This window comes from Penicillium maclennaniae, assembly GCF_028827695.1.
Source record: "Penicillium maclennaniae strain IBT 15551 chromosome Unknown utg000007l:1.0-4884863.0:1.0-4888362.0, whole genome shotgun sequence".
NCBI lineage: Eukaryota > Fungi > Ascomycota > Eurotiomycetes > Eurotiales > Aspergillaceae > Penicillium > Penicillium maclennaniae.
The window spans coordinates 2,649,279-2,663,212 of record NW_026623219.1 but is presented as its reverse complement, the minus strand read 5'-3'; the positions used below and the strand labels follow the sequence as shown (position 1 = coordinate 2,663,212).

Below are 13,934 nucleotides of genomic sequence, written 5' to 3'. Positions count from 1 at the left end.
CTTAACAAGCCTATTTAGCAGCATCCCCACCGTCAACTAGTTCTTGGGTTGAATAATTCTTTTTCACTTTTCCTTCCCAAGATGATCTCTTACACTAGATTATTCAATACTTCTTCAGACAGTGCATCTCCCCAACACAAACATTATGACCGTTCTAGTCTTCGAAATTAGCAGTCTGCCGTCTTCACAACAAAATACACATGCCATGGGGGGCATTCGACTACTCTAAGATACGTGTGACTAATGAGAGTTGTCTATGAATACTCATGTGGGTTCTTAGGCTGTTATGTCAGTGGAATACAGCCGAAAAAACTTCTCTGACACCTACAGCGCCTAGCCGTGGGTTCAAGCGCTGCAATGATTGTGTAGTATGTCAAACATAGGCTTCCTCCATAAGAATTTGTTAAGAGATACACAGAAATGTCGGGCTACATCCTTCATCTTAATCCGTCGGATTGTTACTTGCCGTTGAAACCCAATTAAGATTCTCATATCAAGAAACTGGTATTTGTATTGCGAATTATGTTCTAGAAAGCGGAGTGAAAAACATAGATGGAAAGAGACATCATCTTTCGACATGGACCAGATATGGGCTCTGCAAAAGGAAATGGGGTATCTTCCAAGCTGTCTTAGCAAGGTCGCTGTATCGTAAATCTCATATCAGATCCTTTTACTGGGAAACAATCTCGCCAGTCTCAGTCACAAGGTGGTCCTCCACAGTAATGGGACCCTCACCAACACCGGTCAAAATGACACGGCTGACACCATCCTTGAGAACATCCAGAACACGAGAGTCAATGTTCTCAAGAGCAACGCCAGGGGCGGTGACATTGGCCAATCTCTCGTAGAAGGCGCCCTCCCAGCCAATAGTGTTAGCCCCAAGGATAGCCTTGACGGTACCAGCGACCAGCTCAGAGTCCTTGTCCTCATAATAGATGACGGCGTTCGGGCCGGCATCGAAGGTGTAAGCGGCGACGGTCCGGCCGACAGCGCGGTTGATGTCGTGCACCAGGCGAACAGCGGCACGGGAGACATCGTTCATATAAAAAATAGGGGGCCAAGAGTCAAGGCAGGTGGCGTGGAAGGTGTTGGAGTCACGCATAGTAATCTCAGCAAACTTGGGGAAGTCTTTATCGCGGATAGCAGCCTCGATGGCATCCATGCGATGGGGAACAACAGCCTCGGCGCGCGTGGCAAAGAGGTCTGAAGTGTGTACAGTAGTCTGCATACCCTCGGTGCTAGGAACATCCTTCTTCTCGGCACTCACAACCAAGACCAGGGCGCGCATCTCAGGCCAGTGAGAAGCGGGGGCGACCTCCTCAGCGAGACTGTCGCTGCCGTCAGCGAGCTCACCGGTGCGCCAAGCGACATAACCGCCCATCAGGGAGCGACAGGCAGAGCCAGATCCCTGGCGCGCAATGCGGCTAAGCTCGCGAGGAGATTGAGGGAGTTCATAGAGGTTGGCGACAGCCCGAACGAGGCAGCGAAGCCAGCGGCGGAGCTGGCAAGACCAGCGGCGGTGGGGAAGTTGTTCTCGGAGACGATGCGGAGGGGAAGAGCAGAGAGCTTGGGCAGCGAGGCGTCGGCATCTTCAATTGACTTGCGCAGAGCACGCAGGTTGGAAAGACAAGCGAGAGTGCGCTTGGAGGACTGGATCTCCTGGGGCTTGCCGTTCAGGGTCAGGGTATCCTCAGAGGGGTACTTGGCGGAGCAAGAGGCGGTGGTCAGGGTGCGGAGAGATTTCTGGGAGAGAGTGACCGAGAGAGATGAGTTGGTAGGCAGGTTCAGAGTGGTATCACGCTTTCCCCAGTACCTGGAAACAACGCTGTTAGCAAAACAGTTTCATTGTTGGGTCGATTAAGAGGGGGCAAAGGCGCAACTTACTTGATGACGGCAATGTTGACCGGGGCAGTAGTGGTAGCCCGGTAGACGGACTGGTTCGCTTGAGAGGCCATGCTTGCTTCAAATTGAAGGTATAGGGAGGTTTGCAATCAAAATAGGGGACCTCAATGCAATCAGGAGGGGCGGTGAACTTCCGAATTGAGCGTTTATACGATGGCGGGCGGTGAGGGCAAAATTATTTGGCGATCGCCAGCTTACTTCGCGATCGTCAATCTTCCTCACAAACCACGATTTACAATGGGTGCCGGTGCCAGTACTCCCTTCGCAGAGCCACCTGCGGCTTCATGTCCCGTTGATCACAAGACACGCGAGATCTGGTTGCAGCAGCACAAAGATTCACCACACCCTCCCTCCGTTCCCTCCGGCACCGCCGAATCAACACATGGCCCGGTCAAACATCAACGCCCGCTATCTACAGACCGCGAAGTCAGCACAATACCTCGAGCCGGGGAAGTGGGTGCGAAAGCCTGCCCCGAATCTAATAAAGACTCAGCCACTGCGCCTTCACCATATGCTGCCTCACATGGATGTCCATCCAACGCCGAAGCCGAGACTGGCCATGATGAAGCCTCTGGCAACTGGATCTATCCGTCCGAGAAACAATTCTTCGAAGCTTTGATGCGCAAAGGCAACACCCCGGGGTCCACATCATCCGCTTCTGAACTTGCGACATCTGTCGCATCTATCATTCCCATTCACAACGCGGTCAACGAACGCGCATGGCAACAGATTGTCGACTGGGAAAATAAAGCCCCTTCATCTGACCCAGGAAGCAAGAAATGTGGAGGACCTAAGCTGTACTCATTCCGGGGCCTTGGAGTTGATCCGCAATTCTTGAGTCCCCGTGCGCGAATCAACGGATGGCTCGGCTATCAGCTGCCTTTCGACCGACATGACTGGGTCGTTGAGCGCTGCGGGGGAGAGCGTGTTGAATATGTGATCGACTTCTACCAGGGCAAGACCGGAGCTGGGAATTCGGGCGGCTTGGCAGGCAATGCCGGCCCTGGGAAATTGAGCTTCTACTTGGATGTTCGGCCAAAGCTGAACTCTTATGAAGGCTGGAGAATGAGATTCAACAAGTTCGTCGGCCTGTGATGCGGTCTGATCCTGAAGCATCAACTGTATAATTCATGTATAACCATGTGTACGATATTGCACAACACAAGACCTAGAGGAAGCCATGTTCTCCATTCAATATACGTCAGAGTCAAAACTTGTAGAAACTATGAAAACAAGAGAAAATGGTCAGGGCAAACCATGAGTGCATCATGCATCGGGGATATCGTGCGAAGACATAAGAGAGATAATCGACCGCCAGGATGAAATCATAACAGAAAAACGGTGATAAAACCAGGTCTATCCGAGAACAACAGCAAGAATAATAATCGTCAGAATAACAGCAAGAATGACAAGCAAGCAGCATGCCTTATTGCGTGCGTTCTTCTGATATCGGCTGGCACTGCGCAACTCAGTGTTTGCCCCACGGGTGTCCTGAGTGACGTTCTGGACGTTCTCGCTGATGATATCGAGCTGGCCACCCTGCTCATGAACAATATGTGCGACGTCGCGGAATAGTTCGTTCAATTCGCCAACGCTCTGTTCGATGTTGCGGATCTCTGTCTCTCGCTCGATGATCAGAGATTCCTGGAAGTCAACCTCGCCCTGGTTAGCCAGGCGAGACTGCTCCTCCAATTGTTGCTGCTGCAAGTGACCCTCACTATCGGCAACTCCGGGTTCTGTGTCTTCCATGGCGGTTCGCGCGGCAACTGCGGACGCACGCTGTTTCTCTAAGGCACGCCGCTGGACGGTCTGGAACTCGTCCAGGCTTGCTTTGAATTCGGATGACAGCTTTTGTTGAGTCCATTTTTGCGATGGCTGTGTCGAGATAAGTCAAATTTAATCAAATTATATGTAAGTGCAGGCATGTACATACGTTCACGTCCTCCCAAGTCTGGATCTTCTTCAGGCCCTCTCCCACATCCTTGAACCCGGTTCGAGTCTCCTCCAAGAGATTGTGGACCCTTTCCCGCACTCGTTCAGTATCTCGCTTTGTTCCCAGGAGTGCAATCTGGTTTGACAAGCGAGAGATATTGGAGGTCAGTGTGAACAACTGATCAGAGAGCGATTCCGCGAGATGGTCGAAGCCAGGATCATCGCGGTATACTGAGTCTTCTTCGCGGCGGAAGCCGGACTGAGCCTCCAGGGAGCTCAAGCGGTCATAGGACATAGTGGGCAACGCTGAAGAACAAACGTAGAGTAATGAGGAGATATGCACAAGGCACGAGACAAGCACCTTGCTGCCTCCCGAGGACTGCGACTCACATGACGTATCCACCCTAGTCTATAATAGGGTTGGCCTCAGGTGCCACCTGCTCAAGCCACGATATCACCTGACTTGTGGCTGGTGTGTTTTGATGCCTCAAAATATTCCATCATGGACTCAGCTTGCTACTGCTCCCAACGGCACTGCGCGACCAGCTCCCACTCGTCTTTGACTCCCGCCAACCCGTCGCTGAACCGACGACTACCATCAGCAGGTCTCAAAACTCCTGGGATGGTCAATCTGATCATGCTCTAAGACTGTTCACATTCTCTCTTTCAGAGCCATCCCACTCCAGCTAGCACGATGGCCGCCCCTCAAAGTCGGCCTTATAGGCGCATCCTGACATCGGCATTGCACCGTCGATTTGTTCATGCATCAGCTTTATCCCTACTAGTCTCATATGTCGTCGCAATTGCAATCGGCGACAAATCATCCTGTGAGTTTTGCGGCGCTGCGAAAGCTTTCCAATCCGCTTCTGAGCTTCAGGCACTGACATAGATGCCTTTTGCAGTGTTCTGGTCATGGTTCCCCATCGGTGGAGCTGGAATCCGCGCGGTCTTACTCTTCGTTTCATCCCTCGCTGTCTTCGTACTGCGCGTTGGCCAACTTCACCTTGGCTCGCGAACGACGACATCCTCGATCGCGACCTTCAGATATCTTTTCCCCCTCCAAGTTGCGCAGACTTTCGGGTGGTATCTTTTCTCAGCTTGGTGGTTCACCGAAATCTACTTATGGTCATCCTCTGCCGAGGCGGCTTTGGAGATGGTGAAACGGGGCAAGTACGTTGACAGAAATCAAGGCGACCTCCAGAGCAAGCGCTAATGAAGACTTCAGGCTGCACGAGCGACCATCACTCAACGAGCGCCCAATCTACATCCATACATTCCACATACTCTTGGCATGCTGGCAGGCTGTGATCCATCTCGCCAATGATTACGATCGAGTTCCAATCCCTACCGTGAAGCGAGCTTCTGATGCGCCTGATGTGCGGACACACCCCATCCCTGCCACATCGAAACACATTCAGGCCCTGCTACCCCAGACACTCATTGATGGTCTCACACGAACCATGTGGGTCGCTGTTGTTACTCCCCTCGTATACCAATTCATGCTTCGACAGACCGCGTGGAGCTGGTCTTTGTACTTCGCCAAGCTCTTCTGGAACATCCCAAGATCGTCCGCGGAACCTGCTTCGCTTCTTCCTCCCGGTTTCATTTTCCTGATTGCCCGCTCTATTTCCTCTGGCTCTCTACTTGTCCTGTGCTGGCAGGCGGCTAATCTGTTCTTCTCCATCTTCATCGGCAAGGAACCACTGAAGCGTGGACAGCCACTGACCTCGGAAGCCAAGGACCCTAACGGCAGCTTGATCACTGGATTGAAGGCTAAGAAGATCGCCGTGAAGACCTTTGCTTTCTGGGAACTTGGACTCATCAGCCAGCGCTTGCCAGAGCGCCGCAAGGCCATCTTCAATGAAATTGACCGAGAGGGTGGCTCTACCTGGTCACAGATGTTGGCCTGTATGACGGATGTGATCAAGGGTGTTAATACTCGAATTGAAACATTCAAGGCTCCTGCTCCTGGTGCTAAGCCCGCAGTTCCAGCCGATGCTCCTCAGCCCGTTCTCCAAACTCTGCCACGTTTGACAGATGCGCCGAAGACTGAGAATGTCTTTGCGGCGTCACCAAAAGCTAGCTCGCGCCAGCAGCAATTCGGCGAAGCTTTCAGCTCAACGGCCAAATCATATGGACAGTCCGCAGACTGGACCCCCATGGCACGGGCTCGCGCTCGCCAGGTTATCGACCAGGCCTCGTCGGCAATGCTCAGCCCCGAGCGTAAACAAAGGCTCATTGCCACCGGGGAAGACTTGAAGTTGCTCACGGGAGGGTCCTCTTCAACATTCAAACCGGAAAACGTCAACCCTGCCATCGTCCAGATTCTCCGCTCCCCCGTCGGCCAACTCTTCCGACAAACCTACGCCCAGCGGGCGTCAAGCATTGTTCTCGGCTCTCCAGATTCATCTCTGAGTCCAATCATTGATGCTGTAGACTCGTTGGCTCGCCTTCTGATCGCCAGTCTGGCAGAAGATCAGTATGGTAAAGTCCAGGCCGATGTGCCTTATGTGATCCGTCTTTTCACGCAAACCATTATTACCCTAGAGGCATTTGTGCACCAAGGCGGCCTCGACGCACACTGGACAGACGTCAACTTCCCATCATCTAAAGATCCCGAGGCTCAAGCGGTAGCCCGCCGGGTGCCGGAGGTGGACCTTGTTCTGGATGCTCTCAAAAGTAGCCTCCGCGATTTGTTGACCTCCTTCAAGCCGTACCTGCGGGAGATCGGTGTTGTGGGCAAAGATCTCAGACTGGCCAAGGAGGCGGCTGGTGTCGACGAGGAGTGATAATCATGATGTATGATGGTTTTGTTTTGCTTAGTATTCATTGTTGTGTATTAATTCGGCGTCGTCAAAGGCGATGGTCACTAGCTCGCCGCTAGATTCCCATCGGGGTTGGCCTCAGTGGACAAATGCATGGATAGGCGTTCGTTTCTCATTGAACACAAATTCATTTTAAGTTAAAGAATAGGGTAGCCTGCACATAAGTGTACAAACATCCGAAGTCCATGTCAGACATGCCAATGTTCTTGGAAGTTTTATATTGTGTAAAACACTTCGCTTCTCGACATGGGTCACATGACAGCCATCGCCGCGAGAACCTCATATTGAGCCCCTCCTGAATCTGCCTTCATTGCCGAGCCAGTCACCGTGTCTTTTGTGCCGTGAACATATTGACAACATATCAAAGCTGTTCACGCTGTGGAAATGTCGCTGCTGACGAATGTCTACCATCTGCGCCGGGTCGCAGACACCTCTTCAAAAGCATGTTTGATATGCTACAAGCCGTCAACCAGCGTGTTGATCACACCAGATAACAAGGTATGATTTTGCTAGCCAATCGAGCCGTCTATTTATGCTCGTCTGAATCATTTCAATCCAAGTTTATGTATCCAATGGCTGATTCAAGACAGGACTTTTTCTACGTGTGCCCAGCACACTTACAAGACCGGCATTTCTGCTCGCCTATTATTAACGCAGAAGCAGAAGCAGCGCGTCGCAAGGAAGAAGAGATGACTAAAGAGATCGAAAAGGTCAAAAAGGAATATGAGGAAAAGCAAAAACGCAAGAAGGAGCGAGCTGCTAAGGATAGTAAGGAGAAGAAAGATGATAAAGAGAAAGACAAGTCAGAGGAAAAAGAGAAAGATGGTAACTCCGAAGAGGATGAAAAAGATAGAGATGAAAAGGTAGTCACTGGACATAGAAGTGAGTAAGGGTGCTATAGAGTTGGCTAATGCTTCACAGATTAATTCGATTCGGAAAGCTGGAGAGTCTAAGGTGGATGATTCTCAGAGAGTATTTGCTCTTCACAAGCAAGTTTTCGTCATACTATGTGCTCGAAACTTTTCTAACAACGTCCCAGGAACTTCTATCAGATGCGCATTGATCGATTGCGAAATATTGAATTGGCCAAAAGGAACCAGGAAAGAATGAAGAACCCTGCTTTATTCCCCCTCGGTCCCGAAACGTGACCTCTAAGTCACAATTCGTGAACTCATCATCGTTAGACTCAGCCTAACCAGCAATGTCTTGATGCTGCTGCGAGGAATGTGACCCTCAACACTACTTGACTCAAGCCACGCTTGCAGTAATGAGCCTCGTAGAGACGTCACACCCCTTCTCAGACTGTGCTTCACCCTCAAAAAATGGCCCTCAATCACCGGTGTCATAAAGACGAGTTGCGAGCTTCGGGAAAACGTGAGTCCTTTCTGGTCACGCAAAGCAATCCATCCCACAACACTGCGAATCATTCTCGCATATGGGCGCTCCGCAAGACATAAGCAGAACCTTATTGTTACAGTGTGGATGCAATCAGCAAAGCTTGAGCCACCGTTACAGCAGTGTGCCTTACCATGAGCCTTACTCCAACATCCTCATACGCAAAAGGCCCAATTCCAGATCCGATGTATCTGTATACATGAAACAAACAGGGTTCGCAATCCTGCAGGAAGGATATTCGCGGTCTTCCGCCGGGCTTAGAATCTCTTTTTGCTCATCGGATATCACTCATCTGGCACCTCATCATGTAAATCGTCAAATGCAAACTATCTGCAAGGCCTTCTACATCCGCCTGTCCGCCTGACCCGACCCTTGCCATTTCTAGCAAATTCATTGAGCAACATATCTCACTGATGACATAGTGTGACCACCCGTTCAGTCAAGTCCGCCTCTACGTGTTGCATGAGCTTGTAGTGGGGTACATTAGACATAAGCACTAGAGCGAACCCCTCTTCTAGAATCTAGCCCCCATCAGCCTTAGCGGGCTAACGCAGTGTTATGCTCGATTCCAACTGCTTTAGATTGTTTCTCGGCGGTGCCAATGATACTCTGCGAGCCGGGCAAAGTTGTGCGCCTGAGCTGGGCGTTTAGTTGGATGGCCCTAGGGATCTCGTGACGCTCTGATGGGGGCGGAGTTTACATGATGCGATCTAACACGGGTAGTTCCTGCCCGGGCGCTGCCTAGTGCTACAAAATTAGAGTTGCGTCAAGAAGTCTATACCGCTGTAGCTCTAGATTGCGCAATCCAGGGCCGTCTTATTCCGGAGATGTCAGTCGTGTTCGTATTCGAGCAAGTATCAACTAATAATAGCTCCTCTCACAGATCAATGATCAACCCCATGATTTGAGATATGTTATACAGTGATCCAGTTGCCTAGCAATGCCTCAATCTAGACCCTGATCTAGAGGCGTATGCAGATGCGTCGATGAGCCCCGCGTGCAGATTGGGTATCTCGCGCCGAGAGGTGCCTAGCAGGCTCCCCCAATCCAGGAATGATTATTAGCCTAGCCCTACGAGCTTTAGCGTACCCGATAGCGCAGTCAGACAAGTGTATCAGCCACTCCTTGGCCATAGATGGCTGCTGTGTCACATGTAGTAAGGGCGACTCGGATGTATTTCAGTTTGGCGATGTCAACATGGAGCCAGATAGCTTAGCTCTGCAGTTCTCTTGAATAACTCTGACCAGACGTGATTGACATCCAATTTTGCTGGGCTCAAAAAAAGCTCCACCAACATGTGAACAGCTAGCTGCGCAGGATCACTTCATAGCGCAGCTTAATTATCAGATCCGACCCCTCCCCCCTCCCAAAACAGCCTAAGTTTGCAAAGCGTCACCGATTCATGCAAGGCGATCACATTAACCCTAGCCGGATAAGGAGATCCAGGGGCCAGAAGTTTAAGCACTAGCCTCACTAAGCGAGGGTTGCAAAAGAAGCTATGATATCAGCGTTGACCTCGTTCATTGTAGGCTGGAAGTATGTAGGACTCCACCATAAAGCTGAGAGCTCCCCTGCAAGGCAGTGCACTGCCCCACCCCCACTAGGATCTGCTCGCCAATGGGCATGTAGCGGCTTCATTCCTGGCCTTGAGCCAATCGACCTGGGGTTCCCAAGGATCATGCGATTCATGGGTCGTAGGACTGACACTAGGGCTGTAAATCATGTCAATTACCGGACAATTGAATTATTCATTCAATTGAGAATTAAGCTTCCAGCCATGAAATCCAGGTAAAGGGCCCCTGTGGACGGGTTTGGCACGGTGTAAGTAATAATCAAGCGGAACGGGTATATGACAAGTATTACGAATACACGCAGCGCAGCAAGAAACGCCAATCGGGAGGCATAGGAAGAAGACCCGCTTTTGCACAGCCTCCTTCTCTGTTCCCAACCTTGGAAAATTGTCTCCATCCACAAGGGGGAATTAATTACCGAGGTTTTCTGGCGTCATTGGCGTTTTTGTGCTGGTCTGTGTGAAACGAACTGACAGATTGTGTGGAGTCATGTTGCACCGTGATCTTCAAGTTGTTTGGTCTGGCGCGCGACTAACTGGGTTTCAGAGACTTGGGATTGCCAGCTCTTGGCCTCATCGCGGTGGGCGAGGGTGTGCGATTGGCTGGGCGGAGTTGCCCGTCGTGCTTCACGATCGTGGGGCTCTCCTCATGGCAAGCTAGTGTGAGGCTAGAACTGGGAATGGATCTATTCCACAGCAAAAACTGATAACTTGCATATGGTTGGAGAGACGTGAAATCTTGATGTGTAGATGGCTGACACCATGGACTTCCTTGTAGATGTGACTGCTCACTATAGAAACATGGTTCGCGAATAAGAACCTGCAAGAGCCGCTAGTGTGTTCTCTATTCGGGTAGTCTCGCTCTAGAAGCCTCCGTAGCTTTACCTAAAGACAAAAAGGAGCTGAACATGTGAATGCGCATGAGAACCTTTTCAGACAGCCACTTGCTTGGTCTGAAACAGCTCCAATGATTGTTCAAATAATGGTAGTCACGGAGCTGCGGCGGAGATAGAGCCTCACTGTTGTCCCTGCTAAAATGAGTATACCCACCGTGGACCTGGCATAGAACGGATTTCACGTAAGGTGATACTGAGCGAGCTTCTCGCCTCCACTGACGCAAGTGGCCGGAACATGGCCTGTCCCAAAGGATGATAGCCCGCGGACAACGTCTGCAGGGCTGCGAGGTGGCTTCAGAGCACAGTCAATAAGATTCGTCATTGGCCTGTGGAGCCTCGTCGATCATCTGGCTAATAAAATGTATTCTGTATAGCATGCTCGAGTAAAGGGTGCGCAAAATAGAAGAGTGGATGGGTATTTCCTTTCAATTGAGAAATTTTATCGCTCGAAAAAAGTACCATGCATGCATGCCATAGGATATTGTAGATCGTAGAAATCATCTCACGTGTCATATCTCACATCTTACAGATTCCCGCGCCCAGTACCGTCACTCGCTCCAGGAGTCCGCATCCCTGGAGGCATACGAATGCCTAGTGCGGGCGGAGGAAGATTTCCTGCTCCGCGAATGGGAGCCTTATTGGCGATGTCCACTCGAGCTTTGGCAAGGCCAATGGCCGGGACCACCCACTGACCGCAATTACACTGCAAACCTTGCCATGCGAACTTGCCAATGTTGGCACCACAGGAAGTGTTGGGGCAGGCCAAGCGGCCAGTCAAGGGAGCATCACCCTCGTAGTCATTAGGGCCGGCCTCTGGGAATAAGCTGGGACGCATCCACTTCATAGGATGTAAAAACACATGAGCACATTCCTGGTTGGATCGGTACTTGTTGCTCTCTTTCTTCTCCTGATCATGGGAAATAATGTACTTGGAATCCGCGATCCCACGCCTTGGTCGGAATTAGCCTCTCAGACTTTGCCGCATCGGGAAGGGAATACGAACCGGCACTTGCGACACTTAAGCTCCACAACTTGAGCGGTAGGTTCTTGAGGCCGCTGGGGCTGCTCGTCTTCAAATCGCACTGACTTGAGTTCCGGGGCACGCCCACACGCCACACTTTCCTCCACCTCGCGCCGGTACAGCCAGCGCTGGTACACCGGGTGATCTGCGACCTCATCAGGGCAGCCCATCTCATAATAAAGGTTGAGCTGCTCCATAAAGCCATCATTGGGCTCACAGAGCGGCCGCGATTGGCGGATCAGCTCTAGAGCGGACTCTGGTGTGAGCCCACTGCGCTGCTGGTGGAGCAAGTAGGCAATGCAGACAGTTGCGGATCGGGACTTTCCCATTGCACTAGATCGTCGTCAGTTATTGCACTGCCGCAAAAGGCTAGCCATTTGCCCCTGTCCGTGTCGACACATGGAACGCAATAGAAGCAAAGGGACACAGGGACGATCCAATGGGCTGTGTTGAAGGAAGTATGCTTCCGCCCCGTGCAGATCCCAATGGACACAGCACGTGATGACGTAGGAGGCAAGCCGCGAAACGACAGAGAAAGTGCCGAGAAGCAGAGACGGCCGAGAAGAGAGAGAGGGGAAATGCAGGAGGCGCGAAGCAGGGTAAACTTACCAATGCACTAGGACGCTGCCGCCCGCGTCTAGGCCGGATCGAATAAACCTGACCGCGGCTGGAAGATGTTCGAGAAGGTCTTCATCTTCAACATCATCAATATCAATTCTGTGCTGCTGGAAGTCTGAGAACAGATTTTCAGATGGAGCCAGTCTCAAGACAGACACCACATGAGTGATATTAGCCCGGTCAAGGGCCGCTTTATTCTTGAGGCAAAAGATGCTACAGAGTGGGGATGACGGTCAGCGATACAGAAGACAAGGCGACATGGTTCAGCACCAGGCCCACTTCAAACGAGGCAAAGCCATCAGATAGCAAGATGCACGGCGGTAGACTCACCCTCCAATGTAAATATTATGGCCGGGAATCTGGTTCATAGCCATGGCGCTCACAAAGACAGGGTCTGCCTGCATAGGAGACGTCATGGAAGCTTTAGTATCGTCGACTATCAACAAGAAGATCTAACTTCAGCAACCTGCAACTAGAACGAAGTTGGAGCCTCGGCCCTGCTAAACTCAAAAAGTCTGTTAGGGTAAGGGCTTTGTCAGGCCAGGTGACTACTAATGCCTCAGGCATGACATGTGTGAACCTTGCAGAGTGAACTCCATGAACACTACAATTTTATTCACGGTCTGGGAAGCGCCCACAAAAGTCAAGTACAGGACTGTAAAAGCGTAACAGCCAATCCCCATTATCGATATGATCAACTACGCCAATTACCTGATGTGGATCAACCCAATGCTCTGGAGCTACCCACGAACGACCGTCACTCCGCACTTTGAGGGATTGGATCTTGGACACCGCGCACTTCCGAGTGGAATGAACCAAGCACTCTCAAACTACGTGGTTTTGGCTACACCGAATACGTAGCTTCCCGGCCAATCATCTCCTCTTTCATCCGAGCCTCGTAAATACTTACCGGAAAGAGAAAGTTCCAGAAAATTCAAATCTCGGTGTGAAAGCTGACGAAAGTCCTAGCTAAGCGGTTCTCACCGCTGTGGGGCCTTGGGCGGTACAATGAAGCCGATTTGCTCGGCTGCAAGGGGTCTGGCCCCCCCAGTGCTTCTAATTTGCGGGTAACTTGGAGCGAAGACAGGCACAATGAATCGCCATCAGCTCCCGACGTCTCCTGGACCTGACTCAGTGAAATGGTCACATTCACCGAGGCATTGACGCGCACGCGCTCTGAGAATTGCAGCCTTCTAAATAAGGCTGACGCCTAGCACAGCCTTGTCTGACTGCATCCACGCTGACCGTGCCAAGCCAGATAGTCAAGTGTCTGATGCCGTGCAGAACACCGATCTTGGATCGCGTAGATTCCAATGCATGTACAGTCCCGATATGTACTAAATTACAGAGCAACTAGGAATTGACCATGATCCATAGAATGCGGGAAAAGTTTATTGTAACTAATAGACTTGGAGCTTCCCGGGGAAACCGCAAGCCACAGCTCGAGGGGGACCAGTGATAATAGGAATAATGCCAAGAGTATACGTATTGTCGCCATCCTGCCTCGTACGACCGCATCTTTTCAAGGGCAACTGAGTCAATGTCTTGAAGGGTATCAGGCGTTCCTACATTTGGACCTTCATGTACCGAGAGTGTCTGGTAGTGGACGTTCAATAGTCACGCAGAATGACCATAGGGCTTACCTAGGCGGCCCTACGGCCTTATAATAAGAAGGGGGCCCCACCGACTGAATAGGGTAGCCCCTGAAATAAGAGGTGTAGACTATTGCTGTAAGCAAAACCAATCTACTCTTGCCGAGCTCCCCCTTTCAAAAA

At 51.1% G+C, this 13,934-nt stretch overlaps 6 protein-coding genes across 6 annotated transcripts; 3 read left to right on the top strand and 3 right to left on the bottom strand.

Annotated features, from left to right (window-relative positions):
• Positions 1–670: 670 nt before the first annotated feature.
• mvd1 (diphosphomevalonate decarboxylase MVD1) lies at positions 671–1,955 on the bottom strand (the record flags this gene model as incomplete). The annotated part of the gene is made up of 3 exons (XM_056969874.1): positions 671–1,424; positions 1,478–1,825; positions 1,885–1,955. The coding sequence occupies 3 exons, from the start codon at positions 1,953–1,955 to the stop codon at positions 671–673; spliced, it is 1,173 nt and encodes a 390-aa protein (XP_056819906.1).
• Positions 1,956–2,139: 184 nt separating this feature from the next.
• N7477_008210 (cytochrome c1 heme lyase CYT2) lies at positions 2,140–2,997 on the top strand (the record flags this gene model as incomplete). The annotated part of the gene is made up of 1 exon (XM_056969873.1): positions 2,140–2,997. One exon carries the CDS (start codon positions 2,140–2,142, stop codon positions 2,995–2,997), a length of 858 nt encoding a protein of 285 aa, XP_056819905.1.
• A 261-nt stretch (positions 2,998–3,258) lies between these two features.
• Positions 3,259–4,129, bottom strand: N7477_008209 (SNAP receptor PEP12; the record flags this gene model as incomplete). The annotated part of the gene is made up of 2 exons (XM_056969872.1): positions 3,259–3,777; positions 3,836–4,129. 2 exons carry the CDS (start codon positions 4,127–4,129, stop codon positions 3,259–3,261), a joined length of 813 nt encoding a protein of 270 aa, XP_056819904.1.
• Positions 4,130–4,528: 399 nt separating this feature from the next.
• On the top strand, positions 4,529–6,623 carry N7477_008208 (nucleoporin NDC1; the record flags this gene model as incomplete). Its single annotated transcript, XM_056969871.1, has 3 exons — positions 4,529–4,661; positions 4,737–5,004; positions 5,060–6,623. 3 exons carry the CDS (start codon positions 4,529–4,531, stop codon positions 6,621–6,623), a joined length of 1,965 nt encoding a protein of 654 aa, XP_056819903.1.
• Positions 6,624–7,043: 420 nt separating this feature from the next.
• On the top strand, positions 7,044–7,807 carry N7477_008207 (AAA-ATPase Vps4-associated 1 family protein; the record flags this gene model as incomplete). The annotated part of the gene is made up of 3 exons (XM_056969870.1): positions 7,044–7,157; positions 7,250–7,545; positions 7,699–7,807. The coding sequence occupies 3 exons, from the start codon at positions 7,044–7,046 to the stop codon at positions 7,805–7,807; spliced, it is 519 nt and encodes a 172-aa protein (XP_056819902.1).
• Positions 7,808–11,043: 3,236 nt separating this feature from the next.
• Positions 11,044–12,563, bottom strand: dspC (dual specificity phosphatase YVH1; the record flags this gene model as incomplete). Its single annotated transcript, XM_056969869.1, has 4 exons — positions 11,044–11,470; positions 11,524–11,874; positions 12,151–12,372; positions 12,490–12,563. 4 exons carry the CDS (start codon positions 12,561–12,563, stop codon positions 11,044–11,046), a joined length of 1,074 nt encoding a protein of 357 aa, XP_056819901.1.
• Positions 12,564–13,934: the final 1,371 nt, after the last annotated feature.